The sequence below is a fragment of the Acanthochromis polyacanthus genome, chromosome 15 (genome assembly GCF_021347895.1).
Source record: "Acanthochromis polyacanthus isolate Apoly-LR-REF ecotype Palm Island chromosome 15, KAUST_Apoly_ChrSc, whole genome shotgun sequence".
Taxonomy (NCBI): Eukaryota; Metazoa; Chordata; class Actinopteri; family Pomacentridae; genus Acanthochromis; species Acanthochromis polyacanthus.
The window spans coordinates 29,581,377-29,595,422 of NC_067127.1; the positions used below are offsets into that span (position 1 = coordinate 29,581,377).

Here is a 14,046-nt window from a genome sequence, read left to right on the forward strand (position 1 = left end):
GGACGACCCGCTCTACCACCTGAGCCACAGCCGCCACAATTTTACATTACGTACATATTGTAATGTATGCTGATGATGCCACTCTGTATTCTTCCTCTGCAACAATATCTGAATTGAACAGCACTTTACAGGAGGAGTTAGACCTGGCAGTGAAGTGGATGAAAATGAATACATTAGTGTTAAATACATCCAAAACTAAATACATTGTATTTAAAATTGGGTGTGTTCAACCAAGGACCAAGGCACTTCATCTTTCACTTGAGGGAGCAGTAGTTGAGCAGGTCTCTAAGGTTAAACTGTTGAGTATGAGACTGGACCAGTCATTGTCCTGGTCAGATGAGATTAATCATACAGTTAGCATGATGGGCAGAGGTATTGCTATGGCTAAGAAATGTTCTTCTTGCTGTCCAACCCCTGTTCTGAAAACTGTGGTTCAAAGCATTGTTTTATCTCACCTTCATTACTGTCCACTAGTGTGGTCCAATGCTACACAGACACAGTTAAGGAAACTTCAGCTTGCTCAGAACAGAGCAACAAGAGTTGCGCTTCACTGTCCGTTTCACGCTAATGTTCGAGAGATTCATAAAAAATTGTCTTGGCTAATGGTGAACACAAAGATACAAGTTAGTCTTCTAATGTTTGTACACAAAGCTCTGACCGACAGAGAGCCCAGTTTTTTGAAAGAAAAGTTGAGATTCAGGGGTTTTTGTCACAGCTACATGACTCGCCAAGCGACATCAAGAAATCTGGATGTCCCTGGGTTCAGTACAAAATACAGGAAAAAAACCATTGCCTATAGAGGAGCAAAGGCCTGGAACTCACTTCCTTTGAACATCAGAGACATTAATAACAAATTACTGTATAAAAGGTAGATTGCGCAACTCCTTTTTCAGCAATAATTGTTAGATGCTTTGTTTTATAGCATACTCTGTAAGATTTGTTTTATTTTTAATAGGACATTATTGTAATGTATTACGTATGTTTTAATGTTTGGAAAATTTTAATTTTTCTCTGTGGACCCCAGGAAGACGAGCAACCACTTGTGGAAGCTAATGGGGATCCTAATAAACAATAAACAATGAACAATAAACACGAAGACGTATTCATCTGCTCCACTTGGCATCGAGCTCCTGTGCAAAATTTGTTCTAACATTGCAAATGCCATACATCGGAATGATGGAACAAAACTTTCTTAATAAATTTATGTGAGATAGCGATATAACCAAGAAACGTCATGGGTCGAGGACATCGTAAACTGAGGACCTGCTGGACTATAAAGTACACTGCTCAAAAAAATTAAAGGAACACTTTGAAAACACATTATTTCAATGTGGGGGAAAACAAACTGGATATTTACATTGATATGGACTGGATAATGTGTTAGGAATGAAAATATGCCACATTGTTTGATGGAAATGAAAATTATCAACCTCCAAGAGGGCTAAATTCAAGACACCCCAAAATCAAAGTGAAAAACTGATGTGGCAGGCTGGTCCATCTTGCTGAAATTCCTTGGCAGCAACTTAAAATGGTATTCAGTAGTTTGTATGGCCTCCATGTGCTTGAATGCATGACTGACGATGTCGGGACAAGCTCTGAATGAGACGACAGATGGTGTCCTGGGGTATCTCCACCCAGAACTGGACCAGGGCATCACTGAGCTCCTGGACAGTCTGAGGAGCAACCTGATGGTGTCGGATGGAACAAAACAAAATGTTCCAAATGTGTTCTATTGGATTCAGGTCAGGTGAGCATGGGGGCCAGCTAATGGTACCAGTTCCTTCATCCTCCAGAAACTGCATGAGTTCTCTTACCACATAAGACCGGGCATTGTCGTGCACCAGAAGGAATCCAGGACCACTGCACCAATGTAGGGTCTGACAGTGGGTCCAAGCATTTCATCCTGATACCTAATGGCAGTCAGAATGCCATTGTCCAGCCTGTAGAGGTCTGTGCGTCCCTCCATGCATATGCCTCCCCAGATCATCACTGACCCACCACCAAACCGGTCATGCTGAACAATGTTACAGGCAGCATAACATTCTCCACGGCTTCTCCAGACCCTTTCATGTCTGTCACATGTGCTCAGGGTGAACCTGCTCTCATCCGTGAAAAGCACAGGGTGCCAGTGGTGGACCTGCCAATTCCTGTGTTCTATGGCAAATGTCAACCGAGCTCCACGGTGCCAGTCAGCGAGCACAGGGCCCACAAGAGGACGGTGGGCCCTCCGACCACTCATTAAATCTCTTTCTGATTGTTTGGTCAGAGACATTCACACCAGTGGTCTGCTGGAGGTCATTGTGTAGAGCTATTGCAGTGCTCATCCTGTTCCTCCTTGCACAAAGGAGCAGATATCTGTCCTACTGATGGGTTGAGAACCTTCTACGGTCCTGTCCAGCTCTCTTAGACTAACTGCCTGTCTCCTGGAATCTCCTCCTTGCTGTTGAGAATGTGCTGGGAGACACAGCAAACCTTCTGGCAATGGCACACACTGATGTGCCATCCTGGAGGAGTTGGACTGTCTGTGGAACCTCTGTAGGGTCCAGGTATCGCCTCATGCTACCAGAAGTAACTCTGACCCTAGCCAAATGCAAAACTAGTGAAAAACAGTCAGAAAACATTAGGAAGGATAAAAATGTCAGTGGCCTTCACCTGTAAACTCATTCTTGTTTTGGGGGTTGTCTCATTGTTACCCCTCTAGTGCATCTGTTGTTAATTTCATGAACACCAAAGCAGCTGAAACTGACTAAAAGCCTCCTCTGTTACTTACTTGACCAGATCAGTATTCCACATGTTTTACTGACTTGATGCAGTACTTAGATTAAGAAGTGTTCCTTTATTTTTTTTGAGCAGTGTATATTTTAGGGATGTCTTGATAAGGTTTTCTCATTTTTGTGCCGATCCGATCCAAGTCATTTAATGTTTAGCAAACAATTTTCCTGGATAACACACACTTCAAGGACTGTAGATTTTGTGTTGTTCCACCAAGTGGAGCCTCTTTCTGTTTTATATTCCAGATAGAGTTTAAATTTGGTCAATGCTCTACACTCTATATGTAATACATCAGATGTGCTCTGTATTAATTGCATGGCCCCTGACCGAATAAATGAATAAATAAACTTATACCAGAGGTTTGTGGGCAGCCAGAGAGCACTGGTGGAGTTCAGCGAGTAAATGGGCACCATGACAATGTCTTCTGTGATGCTAAATGACATCTGAACAGAGCTCAAGTGTTTAAAACCAGTCAGTATCATGTCAAACGATTAAAAGAGGGATATTAGTAAAGGGAAATTACCACTGCACTCATTTTACTTTAGTTACTTATTAATCAATTATTGATTCAGATTGCCGCCCAGTAGGCCCACCACTTACAGGGCAGGAAGTCGGGGTCGGGTCCTATGCTTACCAGGCAGTAGGCAGGAGCGGACGCCTGGGTGTGCCGCCCCCTGGTGGCGTAGACTAGCTCTGGGGATGTGGAACGTCACCTCACTGGCGGGGAAGGAACCTGAGCTGGTGTGGGAGGTGGAGCGAAACCGGCGAGATATAGTTGGGCTCACCTTCACGCACAGCAAGGGTTCTGGAACCAGAATCGGCCCCAATCACAATACATGGTATAAAATCAGGACGTTTATTGTATATTTTCACAATAAAAGCCTGATAACATTGTTATCTTTGTTCAAAATGTTAAATTGAGTAGAGGGGTGAAGGAAGGGGAGGCCAGAGCCAATGTTTTTTTAAAAGTTGGGCAGACAAAAGAGACCCACAGCAGCCTGAACACAACCAAAGCCAATGAAAAGATCATAAATTGGTTCTTAGTTGGAAGAAAAAGTAGCTCAACCAACCTGGCAAATTAATCTCGAGTCAGAGGAAACATTTATTTTTACCTGATAGTTGGTTCAGTGTGAGACTGAGAGCCTGAATTTAACAGAAAACCTCAGATTTGAGTTGTGTAACGGCCACAAATAAAAGGAATCCAGTGAAAAGTGATGTTTTGAAAGCAGAGTGAATAAAATCTGACCTTCATGTTTGAATTTCAGGTTTTTAATGCTCATGTTGCTCCACCTGGTGGCTAAAACATGAAAATAGACTAAACAGCAGCAGCTGGAGATTAAGATTCAGGACAGTCAGTTTACATGAGACAACAGTTATACTCCAACACAGGGATGTCAAACATGTGGCCTAAGGGCCAAAACAGACCCTGCAGAGGGTCCAGTCTGACCCAAGAAGCCACTTTGTAAAGTGTGAAAATGACAGAGAAGACATTAACTGCAATTTTACAATAAAAATAATTGCTATTTGAAATTTATTCTCTCTATTTGCAGAACTTTTATCTTTTTTTCATTTATATATTTTACCCTTTTCTAAGGCAGAAGGATAACTTAACCTTCTTAATAGTGAGTCATTTCAGGAGGTGTGGATTATTGTACAGATGGAAATGAAAATAATTTTAAATTAATTTCTAGATCATGACAAGTTGTTTTGATCTTAAAGTAAAATAGATTGTTCATTGCTATTTTGTCATTTTGTGTCTCATTTTTGTAATATTTAGTCTTATTTTTGGTCTTTTTTGTCTGACTTTTGTCTCATTTTTGCAATTTTTTCTCATTTTTGTCATTTTGCATGTCCTTTTTGTTTTGATTGCGTTTTTTGTTATATTTGTGTCATTTTGTGTTTTGTGAATCATTTTTATGTTTCCCTTTTTGTCTTGCTTGTATTGTTTGTCCATTTTTTTGTCACTAACTTTTTTGACTAATTTTTTGTTACTTTTCTGTTTTGTGTCGTTTGTCTCATTTTTAAAAAAATATTTTGTCATGTTTTTTGTCGTTTTTTAGTCTGACTTTTGCTTTTAAAGTAAAATACTATATCATTGAATTCCAGATACCTGTGACTAAATGTTTTGTGCCTTTGTAGATGTAGTGATTGGAAGTTCTAAAGTGTAAATGATAACTGAGGCATAATATTATTGAAATTGACTTTATTTTTCTGAAGAAATTTCAAGTTGTTCATAATGTTTTCTAAAAACATATTTCATTAAATGTGAACATTTTCAGAATGTACTTTGTTGCACAAAAGCAAAGGGAAAAGTTTTAAGTTGTCGTTATTTATAGGTTATTATGTTATTATGCCCACTTGAGATCAAATTGAGTTGAATGTGGCCCCTGAACTAAAATGAGTGTGACACTCCTGATCTAACACAGGTGTGTCAAAAATGTGGCCCACAGGCCAAAACCAGCCCGCCAACAGGCCCAATCCAACTGTTGAAATTACAGCGATTGACTGCAAATTGTAAATTTGTAAAACTGTAAATTTAAAAATAATTTCTACACCATGACAAGCTGTTTTGATCATAAAGCAAAATGCTAGATTGTTCATTGTTCTTTTGTCATTTTGTGTCTCATTTTAGTAATGTCTTGTTTCTTGTTTTTTTTTATTATCATAAAGTAAAATACTATATTATTCAATTCCAGATACCTGTGACTGAGAGTTTCTTGGAGTTTTTCCTTTAGTCTTCATATTGTATTTCTATCCAGAAGTACTGATTTACCAGAGCCTGGGCCTTCCAGATACACTGAGACACATTCACTGCACTCAGGTGATCTTTATTTCACTGTGTGACTTCTAGCACCAACTATAGCATTATTTTTGCTCACTGATTTTATTTTTTGTCATATATTGTACTCATATGTCACTGTTTAACTGTAGGCAATACATTTTCTTCAAGATTAAGTTCAAAAAATTTGGGGGTCACCAAGACAATTTCATGTTTTCCATGGAAACAAACACTGTTATTCATTTGCTAACATAACTGCACAAGGGTTTTCTAATCATCAATTAGTCTTTCACCACGATTACCTAAACCTATGTAGCATTAGAACACAGGAGTGATGGTTGCCGGAAATGTTCCTCTGTACCCCTATGGAGATATTCCATTAACAAAGAGCCGTTTCCAGCTAGAATAGTCATTTACCACATTAACAATGTCTTGACTGTATTACTGATTAATATGTTAACTTCATGTAAAAAAAATGCTTTCCTTTCAACAATAAGCATTTCTAAGTGACCCCAGAGTGTATGTAATGACTTACTTTCATCATTGTATGTTGAACTGACATGAACTTTGTAGAAATTTGTTCAATCTGACATGAAAGAGTCTTTTTCATAAGTTCTTGTAAAAAAAACAACAAAAAAACAACAAATTAAACTCACCCTGATTCAGAGAGGTGAATATTTTATATTTACACTACAAAGTTGTTGTAAATGGAAGGACAGCATCAGTAGTGGACAAAGAGTCAGTACAGTGAGTTTAATTAAATTCTCTGCATGCAGTTTGTAATCCGGACAAATCCCTGCTGTCTGAACTGTAATCCAGTGTTTTGGGGAAAGTCGATGAGGCTGGAAGCTTTGGACTAAAACTCCAAGCCGATGTTTAAAATACCAGCGAAGGAATCTGAATATTCTGAAAAAAAAACAAACAAAGCACACAGAAACACAGAGTCTTGCAGTGTCGTTTAAAAGCATTTTAATGGCTTTTTGCACGTATGTAACAGAGATGGGGAGAAGTCTACGGGTGCAGATCCAACTAGCAGTGACCCCTGGTCCACATCACACCGACTACCTCACCTACAAAGCCCCGGCCCTGCCCACCCACCCCTCATCGTGGCATTTATTGGTTGTGCAATATGAAGAAATATCTTGTTACTATGGTTACAGTGACAGAGGAATGCACACTATATTTATCAAATTGCCAGAGAATGTAGCACAAAGAAAAAAAATTAAAATAAAAAACAAACAAAAAAATAAACAGAACAGGAACCATTTCAGAGACAATCGCCACCATATCACCACCCGCCCATCTAACCACCACCACCACCACTAGCTGTGGTAAAACAAATACCCCCACCTCAGACACTTTTGGGCTCATTTCTGCTGTTTTACATCCACTTTAACTGCAACTACGGAAGTCTATTAGTGACAAAATTACACAACAAATTCAACAAACAGGACTGAAAGTTTTGTGAGTCAGTTTGAGTTGTAAACTCACCTTTTCTGACAGCTGTTCTGACAAAATGTGGGAACTTGCATCATCGCAAACCATTTTATTGATGCAGTTCATTTCGAGATACAAGTGAAAATTTGGTCTGCATGTAAAATCAGATGGTGGCAACAAATTGAGGAATAAATATTGGCTAAGCAGTTTCTGTAATCATTTGGGATCATTTTGAAAAAAATAAAAGACAAATAATCACCAATTATGTTAAAATAATTTAAGCAAAATGGGAAAAAACGTGATGCCGTCATCTTTTTTTTTCCCCCTTCTGTGAATTTTGTCACTTAAGAGCTTTCATAGATTAAAAGCACCTCGACCAGTAGCTCCACAGATTTCACTGCAAAGGTTATTGGCGGCAAAAGTCTGAAATCTTCAATAAAAAAAAAACAACAAACAAAAAAAATGGAGTGCTGAAGCCAACAAGCAAGCGACCATTACTCTGCAACACTTTCAGTAAACGCTTTTTAGAACCAAATGGTAACAGTACTGCTTAAAGTAATTTAGTTTTTATAGTACATCTACGTCTCCATACTCGTCGGACTAAATAAATCTTAGCTTAACTGTGGAGGAAAACCATATTTCCAAGGTAACTAAAGGGCTAATGGTTCAGTAAATGTAAAAAATAAACCTTACTGGATGCTTTAAAGTTCGAATTGACAAACATTCTCACTGGTCTCGGTTATTTATTGTGTTGACTCCTTCATTCTGGATTTGTTAAAGTTTTCAGGTAAAGAAATGAAGCTTATTATGGTTGGTATTAGTAATAGTAGTAGTAATAATAATAATAATAGGTGAAATTAAACACAGGTTTATTTCTTTAACAGTTTGTTATACACAAGTTATACATACAGTTCAAAGCACTGCAGGGTAAACGCTCTCAATTACAGCGACTGCTTACACTGCGCTGCAGGAATTAGATGGCACCGGAGCGAAATTTAACGAACGCAACAGCAGAATTATTCAGTGCACTAAATGCTGTTTCTGGCTCCGGGTGTTTTTAGGGTGTAATGTCAGAGTTTTACCCTGCCGTGGTCTCAGTTTTCCCCGCTACAGAGGGATACACGTCATCTTGCAAAGACAAGGCCTTGCAAAAAAACTGAGGATGGACCCTAACAGGAACTAACTACAACTTCCTGAAAAACAAAAAAAATTAAGAAAGAAACTGAGACGACTGGTAAACACAACCCACAGAAGGCAGTATTTGACGAAAAAAGCTGGGAGGATGAGGAAGCAGAGAAGAAAAAGAAAACAGCAGGAGATAGAAAACACAAACAATAATAATAATAATAATAATAATAACAATAATAATAAACTGGAATTTTCTGGGAACTCCTCTACGTCGTGTTGTTGCTCAGCAGCAAACTCTTATTTTGTTTCGACAGCAGCTGCCTGAAGCGTTTGCAGACCCCCTTTTTAAATTTCTAAGATCTTCTGGTTTTCTTTTTTCAAATTCTTGCTTCTTATCTTACAAAAACTGAACAGAGGATACAGGTGGTGTGTTGTTGTAGCTGAACTGTAGCTCTGAGCCGACCGGACGGTTGATAGGCACAGAGTGGAGAGTTTTGGCTCGGAGCTTGCATGCTGGAGTCACGCCTTTAGAGGAAGAGGAGGAAGAGGAAAGAGGAAGGAAAGAAGAAGAAGAAGAAGAAGAAGAAGAAGAGCGGCTGCTTGGGGTTCGATCTGATGCAGCAACTGATCGTCTAAATGTTAAAAACTGCTTGTGACGTGTGATTATCCTCATAGATTTACGTTGTTGTTACATCATCTGGTTATTTATGACTTAATTTACATTCAGATTCTGTTAGTTCTGAACAGCTGCTGTGATCAATAAATATTTGACCAATAATCGATCGATCCCAAACGGCCGCAGAGGGAGGAGGAGGAGGGATGAAGGAGAAGCGTCTATTTCTTCTTGCTGAACAGACTGAAGCGTTTCTCCTTGTCTTTCTCTCGCTTGCCAGGGCTGGACTCGGCGGTTGTTGTGGCAACGGAGGCGGGCAGCGTCTGAGCACGTGCGGCGGGGGCGGGCGTGCTGTGGCTGCTGGGCGTCACCTCCGACTTGTCGCCCGACACAGCAGCCGAGATGGCCGAGATCCACGTGTTCATCTCCTCCTGAGGACGAAAGACGTCAACGGTGACAATCAGCAGCATAGAAACTCCAAAAACTGAAAAGAATCCTCTGCTTTTTAACCTTTCACTTGTCCATTATTCATTATTTCCCACAAAAAATAACATTTTTGGAAAACAACATAAATATAGCAACAGAAACAACAGTATTAGTGGAAGACAGAGGACATTCGCATTAGTTGTTATGGTACAGATAGAATCAGAAAAAGAAACATTTGTTAACACTTACGTCATCTTTGGCTTGGAAGAGATACTCGTTTCCATCAGTGATCCTGCCGAAAATGATAAAAATGAATTCAAATTTACAGGAAAACTTCAACAGTATTTATTTTCTATGTAGCTTTTTGTTTACAGAACATGTATTAAATGTTAGATGCGTTTCCATCTGTGACGCGCAAAAACATCAACTGATGCAGCTTTAAAATTAAAAATATCTGCAATATCACACTGTATTGCTGCAGAAAAAAATCCACATATTTCTGATCACACTTTGTACACACGTGGACAAAATTGTTGGTACCCCTCAGTTAAAGAAGGAAAAACTCACAATTCTCACTGAAATCACTTGAAACTCACAAAAGTAACAATAAATACAAATTTATTGAAAATTAAATAATCAAAAACAGCCATTACTTTTGAATTGTTGATTAACATAATTATTTAAAAAAACTAACTAATGAAACAGGCCTGGACAAAAATGATGGTACCTCTATAAAAGATTGAAAACTATTTGACCAGAGTGACATGATTAACTCAGGTGTGTCATTTAATTGACATCACAGGTGTTTCCAAACTCATAATCAGTCAGTCTGCCTATTTAAAGGGAGACAAGTAGTCACCCTGCTGTTTGGTGAAAAGGTGTGTACCACACTGAACATGGACAACAGAAAGCGAAGGAGAGAATTGTCCCAGGACATTCGAAAAAAAATTATAGACAGACATCTTAAAGGTAAAGGCTATAAGACCATCTCTAAACAGCTTGAAGTTCCTGTGACAACAGTGGCTCATATTATTCAGAAGTTCAAGACCCACGGGACAGTAGCCAACCTCCCTGGACGTGGCCGCAAGAGGAAAATTGATGACAAATTGAAGAGACGGATCGTTGGAATTGTATCCAAAGAGCCCAGAGCAACCTCCAAAGAAATTAAAGGTGAACTCCAAGGCCAAGGTACATCAGTGTCAGATCGCACCATTCGTCGTTGTTTGAGCCAAAGTGGACTTCATGGGAGACGACCAAGGAGGACACCACTGCTGAAAAAAACTCATAAAAAAGCCAGACTGGAATTTGCAAAAATGCATGTTGACAAGCCACAAAGCTTCTGGGAGAATGTCCTTTGGACAGATGAGACCAAACTGGAGCTTTTTGGTAAGGCACATCAACTCTATGTTCATAGACTCAAAAACCAAGCATACGAAGAAAAGAACACTGTCCCTACGGTGAAACATGGAGGAGGCTCAGTAATGTTTTGGGGCTGCTTTGCTGCATCTGGCACAGGGTGTCTTGAAAGTGTGCAAGGTACGATGAAATCTGAAGACTATCAAGGCATTCTGGAGAGAAATGTGCTGCCTAGTGTCAGAAAGCTTGGTCTCAGTCGCAGGTCATGGGTCTTCCAACAGGACAACGATCCAAAACACACAGCCAAAAACACCCAAGAATGGCTGAGAGAAAAGCGTTGGACTATTCTAAAGTGGCCTTCTATGAGCCCAGATCTGAATCCCATTGAACATATGTGGAAGGAGCTGAAACATGCCATTTGGAGAAGACACCCATCAAACCTGAGACAACTGGAGCTGTTTGCTCATGAGGAGTGGGCCAAAATACCTGTTGACAGCTGCAGAACGCTCATTGACAAATACAGAAATCGTTTAATTGCAGTGATTGCCTCAAAAGGTTGTGCAACAAAATATTAAGTTATGGGTACCATCATTTTTGTCCAGCCCTATTTCATTAGTTTGTTTTTTTAAATAATTATGTTAATCAACAATTCAAAAGTGATGGCTGATTTTGATTATTTAATTTTCAATAAATTTTTATTTATTGTTACTTTTGTGAGTTTCAAGTGATTTCAGTGAGAATTGTGGGTTTTTCCTTCTTTAACTGAGGGGTACCAACAATTTTGTCCACGTGTGCATAAATCAAGCTGCCCTGTCTTGTATGTTGCTCTTTAAAGTAAAAATGCCTGTATGGAGGATAACCATTCTTTATGTGAAACTGATACAATTTTGTGGATTTGAGGGATACTAGCAAGAAATATAATGTACTTTCAGACTCTGTTTATTTAGATTAAGGCAAAATGGCATGAGCTCCTAAAGAATCACAGAAGCTGTTAAAGTCTGTTTCTTTCATCCTGCCACCCACTTGAGCTTGAAGACGTGCTTCTTCTTCTTGTAGTCCACGGCCACCTCACAGACAGCGTCCTTCAGGCTGACAGGGATCTCGCTGTGGTACGGGATTCCCTGACTGGCGCTCTTCTGGTCCTTATAGAAACCCATCTCCTGCTGGTTGATCACACAGTAGACATTGTGCCACGACCTGCAGAGACAGTCAGACATGATCAATACTGATCTTCAGAGATGAAAGTGATCATTAGAGACATTTGGCCCTGAGTAAATGAGTTCAAACAGCTCTGATTAAACCTGTCAGCTTCAGGTAAATCTCTGTTTCGGGGTATGACGGAGTTTTTAATCTCGACAGAGCTGGAGACGACAGTGGTGCTTCATTAATAACTATCTAAAACCTTCATCAGCTTTTGGGTGTTTTTACTTTAATATAAAGTCCTGCATCTCTATGGGAAAAGAACATCCATGACAAGAAACAGAAAGAACTCAGAAATTCCTTCTATGGAGCACATTACAGTTGCAATGCCACGAATGACAAAAAAAGAAAACAACTTGAATGTCTTTGATTTTTCTTTTACAATATGTGAAGAAAACTGGAATCAACATGTACAATATATTGCCAAGTGCCTACAGATGTTACCAATACTGGAAAAAACACAGGGGCTCTACATACTACAGATATTTTACTACTTAACCCTTTGCGCTTCAGTTGCGCTTCAGTGTCCCGCCGGCGGTACACCTATTAATTTGCATAGGAATTTCAAGAATGTCCGACGGCTGCAAACGCGATTACACAAACACTATACGCCGATGGAAAGCTTAGATTCTCATGAATCCGCCGGTATAAACCACTTTCAGATGCGATTACTACAGCGGGTGAGAAAAACACATTTGTCCGACAAAAACGAATATTCATCCATCCGTTCTCTATACACGGCTTCAACACACACAGCGCGACTCACATTTCCGGGTTCATTGTTACACACAGAAAAAAAGATTCCACAAAAAACGGCCATAATCCAACCTTTTACATCCAGATGACACAAGCCAGTAAACTATTTTGTCCAAAACATGTCCTGAAGTCGGTATAAAATCCACGAATCGGTCGTTTTCAAGGAAATGCACCTCGCGATGCCCGTCCAATATTCCCTGTATTTTTCGTAATTTTTTTTATTTAAAAATAGAATATTAGCGATTTTTTGTACTGAAAACGGCTGGAATTGACTGAAGCTTAAAGGGTTAATTTGTCAATTTGTTCCCATACTTGTCTCCGCCCTACTTTGTGTAAACACAGCCTGTAGTTCAGTCGAATTGAGTGACTTTTGTCACTCAAATGTTTTTCAAAACTCAGCCACTCATAATTTCTTATTTACATCGAGAGGCACATAATTTTTTATTTTTTTTTTTACAGAATCTCATTACTGCAAATAGTTTATTTTTGGTACATTTAAAAGGAGACGTAATAAAAACTGGTGTTGATAAATTGCATCTTTTCTTTTCACTTAGTGTAGTATCTTTGCTTTACATGACAGTTTGAGAATCTTCTTGTACTTGGGAGCCAATCTGATACTACAGTTAGAAGCCCAAATTATATCATCCATCCATCTAAAAACCACTGAATCCTCAATAGCGTCGCGGGGGCTGGAGTCTATCCCAGCTGACTTTGGGGGAAAGTGGGAGACACCCTGGCCCATCGCTGGGCCATATACAGAAAAACAATCACGCTCGCATTCACACCTACGGACAATTTAGAGTTACCAATTAACCTGAGCATATTTTTGGACTGTGGGAGGAAGCCGGAGTCCCTGGAGAAAACCCATGCATGCACAGGGAGAACATGCAAACTCCATGCAGAAAGATCCTGGGAAGGCGGGGACATGAACCAGGGATCTTTTACCGCAAGGTGAAAGTGCCAAACACTGATCCACTGTACAGCACCCCCTCCAAATTATACCAACCCCAGATTAATTGTATCATCTAGTTGGAGAACAATCACGAGCTGCTTCCTACCTGCTTGAAGCCTTCTTGTTGTGACCTTCCCACTCATGTTTGCGGTGCAGGAATCCCTCCAGCTGGGATGTCGGGGCATCCTGTTGGGTTTTGGCCGGCAGCGTGGCCGCCTGGCTGGCTTTACCTTTACGAGACGCCCCTGGAGACCCAGAGGGACTCGGCTCTGACACTCCGTTCACCACCTCAGCTCCTTCAACGTTCTCCTGGAACCAGAGGAGATTCAAAAAAAGTCAGAGAACAGCAGTGAATGGATGAATTTTTCACACAGTCACAGAAGCTGTAAATCAGAGCTGCAGCATGCAGAGCAGAGATGATCAAAGGCTGTGTAGACACTTTAAAATTATCTGAACTTATCCAAAACCTGCCATTTGAACGAATAAAGCCAACATAGTCAACTCAAAACTACCAAAAACCACAGAGGGCATCAACCTGAAGCTACATTCACATTTAATCTTCCAGTAATCACATGTAATCTGCTTTGTTTTGAAACTGAAGACCACATTCTAAAACTCTGTATTCAC

General features: G+C 39.8%; 1 protein-coding gene across 4 annotated transcripts in view; it reads right to left on the reverse strand.

Moving 5' to 3' along the window:
* Positions 1-6,503: 6,503 nt before the first annotated feature.
* The window catches only part of sptbn1 (spectrin, beta, non-erythrocytic 1), a 196,083-nt gene continuing 188,540 nt past the window's right edge, over positions 6,504-14,046 (reverse strand). For all 4 annotated transcript variants that reach the window (XM_051959560.1, XM_051959559.1, XM_051959558.1 and 1 more), the window contains 4 exons: positions 13,526-13,728; positions 11,535-11,708; positions 9,405-9,447; positions 6,504-9,160 (listed from right to left, as the gene is read on the reverse strand). In XM_051959560.1, coding sequence (XP_051815520.1) covers positions 8,951-9,160; positions 9,405-9,447; positions 11,535-11,708; positions 13,526-13,728 — 630 coding nt within the window. In that variant the 3' untranslated portion in view covers positions 6,504-8,950. The remainder of the gene's footprint in view (positions 9,161-9,404; positions 9,448-11,534; positions 11,709-13,525; positions 13,729-14,046) is intronic.